The 14,497-nt window shown below is 35.5% G+C and overlaps 1 protein-coding gene across 3 annotated transcripts in view; it reads right to left on the reverse strand.

Annotated features, from left to right (window-relative positions):
- Positions 1–14,497, reverse strand: part of MATN2 (matrilin 2) — a 65,521-nt gene that overhangs the window by 34,086 nt on the left and 16,938 nt on the right. For all 3 annotated transcript variants that reach the window (XM_085302444.1, XM_085302358.1, XM_085302526.1), the window contains 3 exons: positions 12,992–13,114; positions 7,823–7,945; positions 916–1,038 (listed from right to left, as the gene is read on the reverse strand). In XM_085302444.1, coding sequence (XP_085158570.1) covers positions 916–1,038; positions 7,823–7,945; positions 12,992–13,114 — 369 coding nt within the window. The remainder of the gene's footprint in view (positions 1–915; positions 1,039–7,822; positions 7,946–12,991; positions 13,115–14,497) is intronic.

A 14,497-nucleotide genomic window follows, 5' to 3' on the forward strand; every position in this document is an offset into this window, starting at 1 on the left:
TCACAGAAATGCAGTGCTGTACTGAAGCATTTTTTGAGAAATAATGTTTGTTCACGTCATTAAATAATATAGGCAAAATTCACCACTAGTGTCGGCAGTTCCTCTTCCAAAGCACATAAAGGTTACGTGCTTACAGACACTCTTTTTTTTTTTTTTTTAAATCAAGGTTCATACTTAAAAAGAAAGGCAACCAGGAACATACATAATCAAGGTTCATACTTAAAAAGAAAGGCAACCAGGAACATACATTGAGATTTTCCCTTCACATTTCCAGAAAGCTATGACATTGAACACTGCAGAGTTTTTAGCTTGGTTTCCCAAGGAAGGGAAAACTTGGCAAGAGTATTTTCAAGTCTGTCAGTTGCCCTGTACCTCTAACTCTGCTAACTTTTGAACTTTTTAGGTCAGTATCAATCAAAGCTGACAAAGGACAAACAGCAAAGCTATAACCTGGCAGAAATATGGAAGCTTGGTAGAGGCTACTGATGTCCCCAGAGCTTTGGCAAAAGGTATCAAAGAATGTACAACACAACTCAGTACTGAGGAAAATTCATAGGAAAAGTAAGCTGCAATGGTTCTTCTAATGGTAAAACTACTTGTCCGATTTAATTTTAACTTGCTCTTACAGAACAAGTAACTTGTCTTACAGACCAAGGTAGATAGGTCTCCCTAGGTAGGTATTCTAAATGTAAAAGCTGGATCATGAAAAAGACTATGCAAGATAAAGCTTTTGCCTCTTACTAGCTGAAAAAAAAATTCATTGGTTTTATGACCTTTGGCTTCAAGGGCATGCTAACTATTATTTAGATTTGACATATTATTCAGTGTTCTCAGGAACAGAGGGAGAATTACTGCTGAGAACCAGAAAGCAGAAGGAGAAAAAGCTTTTCAGATTTAAACCTTATCACAACTTACTTCTGCAAGTTCTTTTGTCTGGATTTAAAATGAACCCTGGATGGCATCTACAGTAGTAGGAGTCCTCAGTGTTAACACATTCATGCTGGCAACCTTGGTTATCCAAAGCACAGTAGTCTACAACTGGAAAAAAAAAAGAGTAACAGATACAATTAGAACACAAAATTAGAACTATTATTATAGAGAGAGACCATGGCATTAGCTATTATAGCTAATAGTAGCTATAAAAGAAGGAAAGCTGACAAACTTTCTGCCCCRAAGAGCCTTTCTGTAACAAGCAGTGCACTTTGAATATCATTTYGTACATCAGGTGAGTCCCAGACTATTTATCTTGCCATATCACCAACTCTTCAGCTGTCAGGCTGCTTCCAGCTTTTGTAAAACCTTTTCAACATATTTTCTCAGATCTGGAAACCATGCCTCAGTCAGTAGCTCTGTCCACATGTAGACAGTGTTGGCCAGGAAGCAGCAAACTCTGCCTGATTTAATTCTGTCTTCTGTCTCTCCAACCCTAATCCCAGTCCCAGAATCAGKGGAGGTTTGTTACACCTGATTGCGCTACATTTCCTCAATTTCCTCCCAGCTGTGTTAGGTATCAAAAGGTGCTCTAGTAGCCAGTAACCTGAACACATARGACACCCATGGCACTGAGGATTGGTATATACATTCAGTCCCTCTGCCTTGCTCCAGAATGATCCTAAATAAAGTAGCTGCAGCTACGGAGCCTGAGAGCATTCTAGCAYTGATGTTTTGCTTTTACAATGCATTTGTATGAGAGAAATAGAATATCACAGTCCAGTCGCTTATTACATAAACCTACATTTGCAAGACAGATTGCCAAAGAGTAAAAATGTAATACTTTAGAGTTCATTTAGACAAGGAAAWTCAAAATAGAAGTGCTAAAGGAGCGAAATGATTCTTTTTTTATTATTATTTCCCTGCAGCTTATAAGATTTCACACAGGAAATCTTATAAGAAATCAAAGACAAACAACAAAGCAGGTGTCCTATCCACGAAAAAAAACTGCCTGGCTCATTCTGGGCAAGTTTGCCTGATCCTTTTGGCAGAAGACAGTAATGTGCCCAGCTTCACACAGATGCTTAGTGAAACATCTTTTCCCTTTTTGCCATTTGAGTAATTGTTTTTACTACTTTATACTGCTGACTCTCTCAAAGTACTTTAAAGCGTCAATAGTTTGTTTTTAATAAAATAATTTTTTTTTTCTTCAGTAGCAATATTGCTATTGCTCAGTATTGCTGAGTAGTATTGCCTCAATAAAGGCAGACACTCTGGGGTGCTAAGTCAAGGTCATCCAGTCAGGAAAGCAGATAATTCACTTAGTTACTGTGAACGAGTTTCTTTCAGCCTATTAGAATATTGGGGTTGAATCAAGTCAAATTAGACTGCTCACTGGGTACTACAAGACTGTTTTCCTGGCAAGTGTCTTCCTGTTTCGAGACCAAAAAGCTTCATATAAAAACATTTCAAGGACATAATATATCATACATATTATATATAATATGTCATACAGTTAGTCAGCTTTCTTCTTAAATTAATTCTAACCACATGCACATTTTTAAGTGGTTTAAAAGACACTTTAGCAAATAGGTAAGACAAAGAATGTACAATCTCTTCTACCTAGAACCTAACTGGGAAACAACCTGTATGAATCTCTCCATAAAGTCACCTCCTTCTCTGCATGTAAACATTCATTTCTACCACAATAACTGCAGCTGAACAAGGAATGAAAATAAAGTTGAAAAATAACTAAACAGATTTTAGATTTTTTTTTGGCCAACATCTGAGCAGCTATCACCCTGAACACCTTCAGAYCACAGTCTCTTCCAGGGACAGACTGTGCCTTCTTATTTCTATGCATCTGCTAACGTACTGTGGACACAAATGGGGGAATAAATAATCCATATAGTATAATTTTGACAGGCTTGCTTTGCTCCATTTATATTGATTCTGGAGAGCTCTTACTCACAGTAGTAGGTCTTCTGGCCTCCAACAATAATGAGCATATCAATATCACAGAACCTTTTTACTGACATAGTTAAGAAGTGAGAACATTCTCTTGACTGTTGCTTTTGGAGATAAGTATCATTTATTTTTTTTTTCAATAATTTTTATATACTAATTTCCCTAATTCCATGAAGACTTAGCCTTGCGGACTTGCACTGATAATCCACCTACAAATTCATTTCATTCTTTCAGCTTCCAGTTTCATCTTGGTGGCTTAGAAAGGAAATTTGCCAATGCATTTCAGTCAGCAAGTAAATAAGCTGTTAATGGAATTAAATCTTCCCAGAAAAACTGGGAAGAATTATAAATCTATACTTCCTATATTGAAGCATTGCAACCCTTTACTTGGTACACAGAAAATACACAGTCTGTATAACACCAAAGCAGAATAACGTCTTCCTCATTTTTGTTAACAGTTTTAGAATTTTCATATTTCTATACTGAATTGTGAGATATACAATAGAATGCTAACACTTAGCTATCTCACTGTTTTTAATGTTATTCTATGCTTATTTCAGTAAAAAAAAAACATTTCTAAATGATGAATTAGTGATATCTTTAGCAAGGAAGCAATGAATTCAGTTGTCACCTCCCCATGTTTGTTCTATCCTGTTTTTCTCATTTAGAATTAGCTGTTAAGTGATGAGAGATATCTTTTATTTCCAGTTTCCAATTCTGCACTCAGGGTGCTTATGTCTCCCTCTCTGATCCAYGGTCAGCATGGGTTGCCTTTCTCTTGTATTTTTATTTTACCCCTTTAATGTTTATATAGCTTTTTCAGGCTTAGAAGAATGAAGATAGCTAAATATGAGGGGAGAAGAAAGCCTAGGGAGAAAGGAGGGCAGAATAAGGAAAGGTATAAGGAGAAYGAAAGAACGAACACGGAGGAGGAGTAGAAGAGATTCACAGAAGGCTCTCGAAGTAGCATAAGAACCTAGAAACCAGCTGAAAATGTAGCAGCGCCAGGAGTGCAGACAGATGCCAGCAGCCCAACCAGGGCCAGGAGGAAAGAGCATAAGCCAAACAGCTCTGCAGCTGAGATGGAGAGAGTCTAGTATCAGTGCCAGGAAAGAGAGGACAGCATGTCCAGCAGCACCAGGAAGGTGGGGAGAGTAGGACCAGCACAGGGAGTTCAACATGTGCAGCAGGACCAATAGCTCATGGTGGAGAAATAGTGGGACCACAAGACTTTAACTGACAGGGTTTTGTTCATGTGAAGGACAGAAGTTAGCATGAAAAGCTGATGAAAAGGCTCAGTGACAGTGCTCCGCATGTTTAGTTTGCAATTTCTTTCATGAACTTTTGTGCCACAAACACTTAGATTTACTGGCCATTCAGTGGTCACTTTGAATAGATACATGGTGAACTGCTGGTTGTGAGACTTTATTCAATTATTGCCATTCAGGTTAAAGGGCTGACAAGTGTGTCACATGGGCAGCTACCATTGCCTTTGATCCTTAACTGGAGAACATAGCCTTTCTGAAAAGAGGAAGAGAACCTAACAAACTCACCTCTGAAATGGATGTTTGCACTTTCTCATTTCCTTTTGTTGGCATTAAAATCTTAGATGTCTTAAATCTCTCCGAGATGAATCTTTGTCTCTTTGAGAGACCTGCAAAATATGTATGTCCTACTGAAACTCTCTCCTCATTCTCTGAGTGAAGAGGACAGGATAACCTTAATGAAGTCAACTACTTTTTGCAAAATTATTGTTGTATTCTGATGTCTCTGATATATTTGTGTACCAAGAAGATCTTTCCTCTGATCCTGCCCATTTCATAATAAATCATTCACAGAAATGAATGGTTCACTAGCTTAAAAGTAATGAAAAGCAAAAGTTATTACTACCGGTTCATTACTGTACATAGTCTAATTTAAAATTTTTCCAGTGGTTCATTTATTGGTTACGACATTTGCAGAAGCTTGACAAATTTCACTGTAGAATATTCCTTGAAAAGTCTCAAGTTGTTCAAACCTGAAAAGTCAATTTGCTCAGACTGACAACTAACAGGATTTGCAGATAAATTAGCATCAAAACTGAAAATTAGCCAGACAATCTTTTTCTGTTCAGGAAATGTCGAGTGACTGAATTCTACATGTGTAAAACATAATTAGTAAACATTGAACCATTCACGTGCATCATTTTGAAATGAAGTTAAATGATCAAATAAATGGTGCAAAAATAATCGAAAAGTAAAAGTGCTAATATGTTTTAAAATTACAACTAACAGCACCAGTTATTGCAGTGAAATGAAAGCATGAATTCATGCTTTTTGCTAAACTAGGTAGAAACGAATATTAATCAAGTAGAGAGGAWAGGCAGCTAGAAAATAAAAGATATTATAGTGAACCTATGCATGAGCTGGATTTTGAAAATAATTGAGAACAGCTGAGAATATGAAAGCTCTGAATGGCAACAACAGATCTTATAACATAGCTTATATATCCCACTGATGTCTATGAGCATCAGTTGGAAGGTAGAGCAGAATGGTGAAAAATGTGAGGAATTAAAATATGTAAAAATTAAAGATGTATCACACTTCCAAACAGTACTCTGCAGACTTTGCAGAGAAATGGTTAATATGTTAAAAAAAAAGGCATAATTGAAAAAAATTTAGTAAATGACATGGAAGTATTTTTAAGTTTTCAGTAAGAAAAATGGACTTTGTATTTATTACAAAGATTTAGATTTGACATACAAATTGAATCTACAAAAGAATTTCACCAACATTTATTTTTATTCCTACTGCAAGAGAAGGTTGTACAGCCAATAATCAATGAAGACTTGTGGTATGTATTACTGCCAATATAAAAGAAAGTATAGCCCCTGTCCTGGCAAGTTAGAATGTAATTTAAGCTGAGATGCTTCCAGAGAATGTGTAAAATAATACMGGAAATAGCGGATTACATAATCTAGTTACTGTGACCATGAGATGACCTTAATAAATGAAAAACAATTGTTCAACAAAACTGACAATCTCTCAACAGATGGCACTGACGGAACTAGTATCAGAATATATGCATATTTAAATGTATTTTGAAAATATACTGTGAAGTATAGAAAATATCTTTGGCTGTAAAGGACTGTTTAACTTAATAAAGAGAAAATAGTAACAACTGCTGATGGCAGTAAGTATGACTATTTCAAATTCAAATATATGGTAGAAAACAATTACGAATGAAAAAAGCCTGCCAACAGAAGGTATGGATTTTCTGTCTTGTGATAWAGTGACACCAAGAGCAGAGAAATACACGATTTATATGAACCCCAGTAAAGGTCACTGAGATTAGCTGATATTATTGGATGAATGTCTATGGAGTGTTAGATGCAGAAATTTGGGATAGAAGATATAATAGGCTGTCTCACCTTAAAAGCTTTGAAAGATCCATTATTAGCTGCATTTTCAAAACAATTAAGCTTCAGAAAACATTCTTAAAATGGTACATTAGTGCCAGGACAAGCAACAGGTACTAAGTATCAAAGCTACACATCATGAAGCATGGAGATGAATGTCCTCTGAAGAGTATGTACATGATCCTCATCTGCATTTGGGTGACACTGAAACCCAATTACTTTCAAATTTACAAAGGCCACAAAAAATTGTCCCAGCTATACTGAGGCTAAATTTTGCTGAGAAGTGTAAACACTACTATACTAAGATCATGAGGATACAAGTAAGGGAAACATTGCTAAACAATAAGTACAGAGTGAATAATCTTCAAAAATTTATACATTATCCTAAGTCTAAAAACTCTCAGAAGCTCATTTGCATGCATCATGTGAAGCTCCATGCAGAAAGCTCAAGCTCAGTTCCACACAAATGTTATCCATTTTGCATCTCAGAATAGGATTATTCTGCAAAGAACAACTCTGTGATGGTAATAAAAGACAGATTATATTATGTTAAAGATCTCCAGAATGTCAAGAAAAAGTAGGCTGTGGGAAGCAGCTTTTCCTCGTAATAAGAAAAGCGTTGTGGTGGCCTTGTGGTAGGACTTGGGGCCTAGGATTCACTTCCATGGGATTTGAGCATATGTTTGAAATTAAGCATGTATTTAAGTGCCTGCAAAGAATATCTAAGAAATAAAGATTTTTTTTCAAGGACTTGTAGGTTTTTCTCTGATTGGTACCAGATGACAATGTTTTTCTGAAATAGAGCATGTGATAAAAAATCTATGAGAAGGGTAATAGCCTGATGGACCAAAATATTTACTGTGTATAAATGGGAAAAAAAGTAAAGAGTAAGTTACTTATATGTTAATAGAGAGGGAAGTAGGTTTTTTGTTCAAAAATCATTGTACTTTATTTACACACWCTCTCTCTTGAGAAGTAATTCTTAGAACTGAGTTTTTTCTTTGTTGCCCATAGTGCAAATTAAAGGCAAATGGATGGGTTCCTAATGGAGACTACCCTTTCCTTAAAGCCATCTGACTGAGTAGAGTTTGAAAGCTCTCTTGGCATGACCATAAAGCTAAACAAGACATGGCAAGGAATTATCCACTTTCAAGTTCTTCCACACCTAACTTCTGTCTAGAGAGGCAATACCTAGTTTGTCTGCTTTTGTTTGCTTTTTAATAGTAACATATACCATCAAGTACATTGCTGGCCACTTACATGGATCTGGAATAAAACATCAGGGACTTTGTTTCAAAATAGCAATTTTACTGAGTGAAATTATTTGTCACAATTTCTTTTCCCTAGACACAATGCATTATGAGAAAAAGCCTAAGAACATGCYAACATATATCCTTCCTCATCGACCATTCATGGGAGAAGAGAGCTTACCGTAATTGTCTACAGCAAAACTGAACATTCATTTATACTGAATTTCTCGTTGTTTTGTGTCAAGAGATAAAGGTGAATTGCTAAGCTCGTACTCACCGATACAATTCTTTCCATCCGCAGCAAGCTCATATCCTTCATAACACTGACAGACRTAAGATCCAGGCGTGTTCACACAAATCTGCTCACAGGCATGTTTTTCCACAGCACAAAGATCCTGAGCTACAAAACATAATTGCGTGAATATGATTTTTTTTGACCTTCTATATTGCACACCTAGACTATGGATTGAAAATAAGTTTCAGGAAGCCATGAAGAGCTCTTCAGAGATTAGCTCATTTTAACATAGAAATGTCAAATGATGAAACTTTTATGCCAGGAAGAATGACCACTCAAAGCTTAGGAGCTCATTTCTTTACCTAGTGGCAGTGACTATTACTGGGGCCCAGCAGACTTGCTTAACTGCATCTTTCTCTAAAAAAGGTTTGGAGGGAATTCTTCTTCTTCTTCTTTTTTTTTTTTTTTTTTTTGAATTAAATAATTCTTGTAGTCATTTTTTAAAATTTTGTGATAAAAAAAGACTGAAGATGAGGATAGAAAAGGAAAGACAATGAACCCAGGGGATCAAAAGTCTTAGGGATCTTTAATTTTTGAGTTCTATATTTTTTCAGTTTTGTGCAAATCACCATAGCAAGTTCTCACCCCTCCCCCAATACATTTTATTAGAAAAAATACAACAAATGAGGTCAGTCCTCATGAAGCACATTTGGCTTTCTTTCCTATAGACTAAAGCTATCTGAGAACCCCAGGTTTCCCCAGCAAAATCTCTGCAAAGCAGAGTGTTTCGTGTGTTCAAGATCAGACCTAAAGTCTGCTCAACAAGTAATTACCATTTACAGCTACAAAAAAAAAAGGCTTTTGGAGCAGATTTGAGGAAATTGGCCATGAAAATATGCATTTTCTTTTATAGTTGTCTGCTTCACATCAAATGGCATGATGAACAGCATAAACAGTCCTTTAACTCTCTTGTTCCAGTATAAACACCCACAAATAGATAATTTTTTAGCTKGTTTCAGCCACATTTGTTTTTTGTACTACATTGTGTATTAATGTAAGATTTGAAACTATCTAAAGAAGGATCTAAGTGATTAAGTTAAACAAACATACAGAGTACAAAATACATGATTACATCACAACCATTGCCTGACAAAAGCACTCATCCCTAAAAAAGTTTAATCAGAAAACGCTCTACAAGATATTAACCTCTTCCAAGATAAAATATGATTTGGAAAACACATTGAAAGAAACAAATCTAATTGTTTGCCTGCTCAAAATGACAAGTATTGAAGTAGAAACAGTTACAGTCCAAGCACAAGGTCATCTGTGCAAGTGCAAGTGTAGGGTGCAAGTGCAACTTCCCATATGTAAAACAAGCAGCACAACCTTCAGCTCTGCTCATTTTTGGCAAAGCCAGCTTTGGACACCACACTTCCAAAGAGCTGTGAAAAACTGAAGAAAATCCAGATGACAGCCATATGAACAAGCAGAGATAGAGCAAGATGAGGAAAAATCAAAATAACTGGGCTTGTTCAGTTTACAGAGGAGAAAACTGAGGGGAAACATGATAATGAACTTCAACTACACAGCTGCTATAAAAAAGATGGGAATAAATTGTTCTTTCTGTTTATTCTTAATAAAGTGAGAAGTAACATGGTTGGACTATAACAGAGGACACAATCTAGCATAAGGAAATTTTTTGTGGGATAGTGAAGACAGCCAAACTCTGGCAAGGCTCACCTGGAGAAGTAATGGAACCCCTCTCACTGGAGAATTTTAAGTACAAGTTAGAAAAATATCTGCAAGGGCTGATCTAAATGTAGTTGACCCTGTCTTGGGGAAAAATTAAGATCTTCACAGCCTTGTTTTTTCATGATTCAGAGAATCATGAAGTAAGAATGGGACAAAGGTTTCCCAGTGAGATGCTCTTAGACCTTACAGGTATACTGATGAAGTGCACTGAATACTCTGAATAAACAAGTAAGATTTAGCACTTACATATTTCTAGTACTTTTCACCATTGAGGTATGTTAAAAATATCCACTTGAACCTTTACATTTTTCTAGGCACCTATTCTGTAATTTAAAAATAAAAATAATGTATATGTAAACATGTCCATCTGAGTTCCTAGCCTTCTCAGAAGCATGAGAATCATTGTCTAATTATATATTATATTTAATGTCTAAATAGCTAACCTTCAGAGATCTTCTCTGGAGCTAAGATGGTCAAGTTACTTTTTGCCAATAATTAATTTGGGAAATTCAGCTTTTAATAAACATGTAAAAATATTTATTTAACCTCTAAAATCATTGTTTGGCCACATATAAAGTGGGTGAAAAGAGCAATAGTAGGTTTTCATCCTTTGCACATATGTGAAAACTTCTTAATTAAATAATTTTAAGAAAGTAAGAATAAATGTAAGAATATTTTAAGTTGGTCAAAAGAATATCTTTTCCTGGTCTTGCCCTGAAAGACAGCTGAGTTGCCTTTGTTCACGTGGAGAGCAACCTATATGATAGATTTTCTTCCTTTAATGCAAGGAAATTATTTTTGCAGAAATAGTAGTATACTGAAATGTATTAAGGAACAAAACCATCATCAATTCAGATGCACCCTTTTCCACCTGGAGCAAAGTTGCTAATTCATGCTGACTGATGTCATTTGGTTAAGGGCTTTTAGCAATTGAATATTGATCTGCTGTACTCTCACAACATAAAAAATGGTGCAGAAGAAAGAAAGTATAACTTCAGATGCACACTTCTTTTCCCCTGCACTATTTAAAAAGTGCTAAAATGTAGAGAAACTATTTTTTTGTGAAAGAGCTTACAAATCCATCTGAACTTATAAAAATACATCTGTTTTATGTCAATCATGTATTGCACTAAACATAAACATGATGAAAATTTATTTTAGAAGGAAGTGAGGAACATGTTGTCTCTGTGCACTTACRAAAATCAGCAGTCAGCAAAAGTGATTAGTATGGTCACAAGCTATAGGCATTTTTACCACCATTTCTTCCCTTTACCTCCAGAAATAAACTGTCCAATTTGTGCAAGTTTGGACCCCTTCTCTCATGAATTGTTAACTCTCTGGAAAGTTTTTAGATATCATAGTTTGAGCTGGTATAAGCTACTACCATGTCATCTCCCTCCTTTACCAATGATTTGCACTTTCCTGGTCCTTTATGGACAGTTTGATGGCTTTTGATACTAGCTCTCCAGTGTTAATTGTTAGAATTAGTTCATAGTTTAGTGAGGTAGAAAAAGGTCCATTAGAAGTAGGTGAGAACACAYTGTATGACTCATTTCTCTTCTGTATTTAGCTGACTGAAACCTAGTATCTTCTGATGGATGATCAAAGCAAATATACAGTCATGTAAGACAAGTATATCAGAGAAGTGCATGAAACTAATGTAAGGCTGAGTCATAGCTGAAAAACAGAGAAAAAATGCAGCAATGGCTTTAAAAAATGGTACAGAAGCAACACATTAAGGGCTACTGTACATGTGCCCCAAGCAGGAAAACTGTACACAATTCCAAAACTGTCTTGCGAAATTCAGCTGTAATTTGAAGCACTGCAGTGCCCAAAAGCTGAGCTATCGGCTAACAAAAATTATGGAAACAAAACACACTAAAAAAGGCAAAGATGAAATAAAGAAAGAATTCTAACATTTTTAATTTAAAATTTATCTGGTTTGAAGTTACTTACAACAAAATTAAATTGTCAAATTTTTTTTCAGGGGTGAGGAACAGGAAAATGTGAGAGAGTATGAACTCAACTGAGTTCCAAGAAAGTGAAATTTTGAATTTCAAATAATTTCCAGAAAGTTAAAAGGAGAAGAATTCTTCTATAAAAGTTCTTTACTACATGAAAATGAAGAACATGAGAAGTGTTTAGAATACAGTTTTCAAGGACATAGATGTTCAAAATGAGAAGCATTTTAAAAGGGGCACAATGAAAAAAATAGGTTCAAGTATTACTGAAATGTAATTATATAGTTGGAGGCCTCATCTGGGGTCCAGCGCTGACGTTCTTTTGTTCCTACCCCTATTTACTGAGGCTCTCACGGAAACCATGTGTCCTCTGCACATGTAAGAACTCCAATCCCCAAGTGACAGAGGACTCTCAGATACAGAGGTGATCTCCCTCTTTTAGTGGTTGTTAAATAGTTGATGGAATATGTAGCAGCAAGCGACAGAGACTAAGAGTCCTCTAATCCTAGGCTACCTGCTTGTTTTAAGATGCTCTCCTGAGATACGGAACGTGCGAATTCAAAACCTGCAGAGTAAGGCAAGGATTTGAGCCTGGGTCCTTCACCTCATTTCTAAGTAATCTGCCGCAAGGGGAACATCCGATGCTCTCACCAAGACTGTCTCCTCCATTTTTCTGAAGAGCTGTTTTCCAAAAATTTGCTTCTGGCTAAAGTCACTTTGGCAAATTTGGCCTGAATTTGTGAAGTGTCTAAGGATAACAGAGTGCGATTTTATCCAAGCACATTTACAACAAGTAATTAGCAATAATACCATACACGTTTTGTTAAAATAATGGTGGACACAAAAATAAAGACAGCATACCTATTTAATGTAGTCTGCTGTTAATAGGAAGCAAGATAAAACAGAAAAAAGAAATGCTGCTTATAAAGATCACAACTTAACTCCAGTACAGTTTACTATTACAAACTATAATTAAAGTCATGCCTTTTAAAGAAGGAAATGAATGCAATAAACAAGACTTTTGAAACTGTTCACTGAAAGATTGCAAGTCCTTATACTTCAAGCAGAGGTTAGAAAAATTTTCTGAGTGGCAAGTTATTTCACGGTTGTCTAGTATGGGGTTTATTGCACCTTTCTATACTATCTAGTACTGGTTGCTATGCATGTCACAAGATAAAAGCAGTGATTTGTTTGGTTGTTGCTTCATTCTTGAATGTATTACACCACTAAAATCCAAATACAATTTTATCTAGTTATAGTTCTGCATAGAACCAGGTATAAAAATTAACTTTATGTCTTTTAGAAAGGTTTTTGAGAACTTTTTCATTTATAAATAACAAGAAAAAGACATACAACTTCACCTTTTCAAATTTTTTGTTATGATCAGCATTAATTATATACTGAGCTCAGTCCTCTTTATGAACCAACTGAAAAGATATGCAATGCAAGCACATTTTGTGGGTTTGAGAGAGAAAAGAAGTTAAAAAAGATCACATACTGCTGCAAGTCTTCTGGTCAGCATTCAGAATGTATCCTTGTTTACATCTGCATATGTAGGAGCCGGGGGTGTTTATACAGAAGTGATCACAGTGATGCTCAACTATACTGCACATATGGGGCACTGAAAGAAGAAAGGTAGAAGTTTATTAATTGCTAGGATTATTGGTCAGAACTAAATAAAAAAAATGTTTTAGAAAACTTTACTGAAGTCTCCTAGAAATTCTAAATTAAATTCCAGCAGTCAAGACAAAAAAGGAAGTTTAAGCCTATAAATGTTAATCTTTAACATATGCCTAACAACGGTATAAACATAGATATTTTCTATCTGGTTGACACTGCTGGCGTATTTTTGGACATGGAATTGCATGTGGAATGGTGGTGTATATACAACATAAAGATTTACAGCAGAGTATCTGGGAACACTAGTTACTCGGTGGTTCCAAGAACACAATGAAACAAAGCTACCACATTCAAATTTTGACAACAAATGGACTTTATATTTAAACTGTTCTAAGGAACATTTAATTTTTTGAATAAAGAAAATAATCCCACAGCAGAATAATAAAGTGCAATGACTAGAAAATGTTTTGATGAAGAATCTTGTTTGCTTATTTAATAACGCTGAGAAATACATGCACAATACGGTGAGGTAATGCTCAGTAAGTGGGAGCTRAGCATTGCTATACTTCAGAATATAACTCTTCTGAGTTTATTTTTTTAACTCTCTCMATTTTCTGTCTCCCATAGCATGTAGTAAATGMAACAGAAGAGACATGAGGAACGAAMAGGATTAGTGGACCAGCTCTTTCATATTCATYGCTGATTTATTTTTTCCAGAACGGTGCTTATTTGAGAATTGAGAAATTTCCCTGATATTTTCTTTCTACTGGAGCATTGCTTATAAATCATTTCTATAATATATATGTGAATTCCTTCTTAGAGAGCACCATATAGAAAAAAATACATTTTGTTCAATTAAGAACTAAGGATTGATATGGTCCTTATTGTCCCAGGTTGTCGAACCTCAAAATTTATGGAATAGATATTCAATAGTAATCTTCTTCTAACAGATACAACAGAAGCCTGTAAATAACTTAACACATGGTATGTGGTACTTCTGAAAAAAATTGTGCTTTTGAAACACATACTACATGTCTAGTGTTTTGAATGGCTATCAGAGTTATGCATTCATTACTAGTAAACAAACCACCCAAATTCCCAAATCTCTCAATCAGCCTTTTAGAACTGATCATTTTCTGTCATACTAAAACTGCCCAAGAAGTTTTGTTTATGTGAATACAGATCTGCTGGCATCGCTTGTCTTCTCCTTTCATGTTTCTGTGGTTCTGAAAATGAAGTTCATGATCTCTGATACTTTCTAAACACAAATATCCTCCTGGCTATTTTTCACTAGCTTTCAACATCAGGTGTAGTTTATTATAACCAAAGGAGCACTTTTAAATACGTCTCTTCCATCCATTTAAATGAATCATTAGTACTCTGG

The sequence above is a fragment of the Rhea americana genome, unplaced genomic scaffold (genome assembly GCF_003343005.1).
Source record: "Rhea americana isolate MKP2758 unplaced genomic scaffold, rheAme1 scaffold_0, whole genome shotgun sequence".
Classification (NCBI taxonomy): domain Eukaryota; kingdom Metazoa; phylum Chordata; class Aves; order Rheiformes; family Rheidae; genus Rhea; species Rhea americana.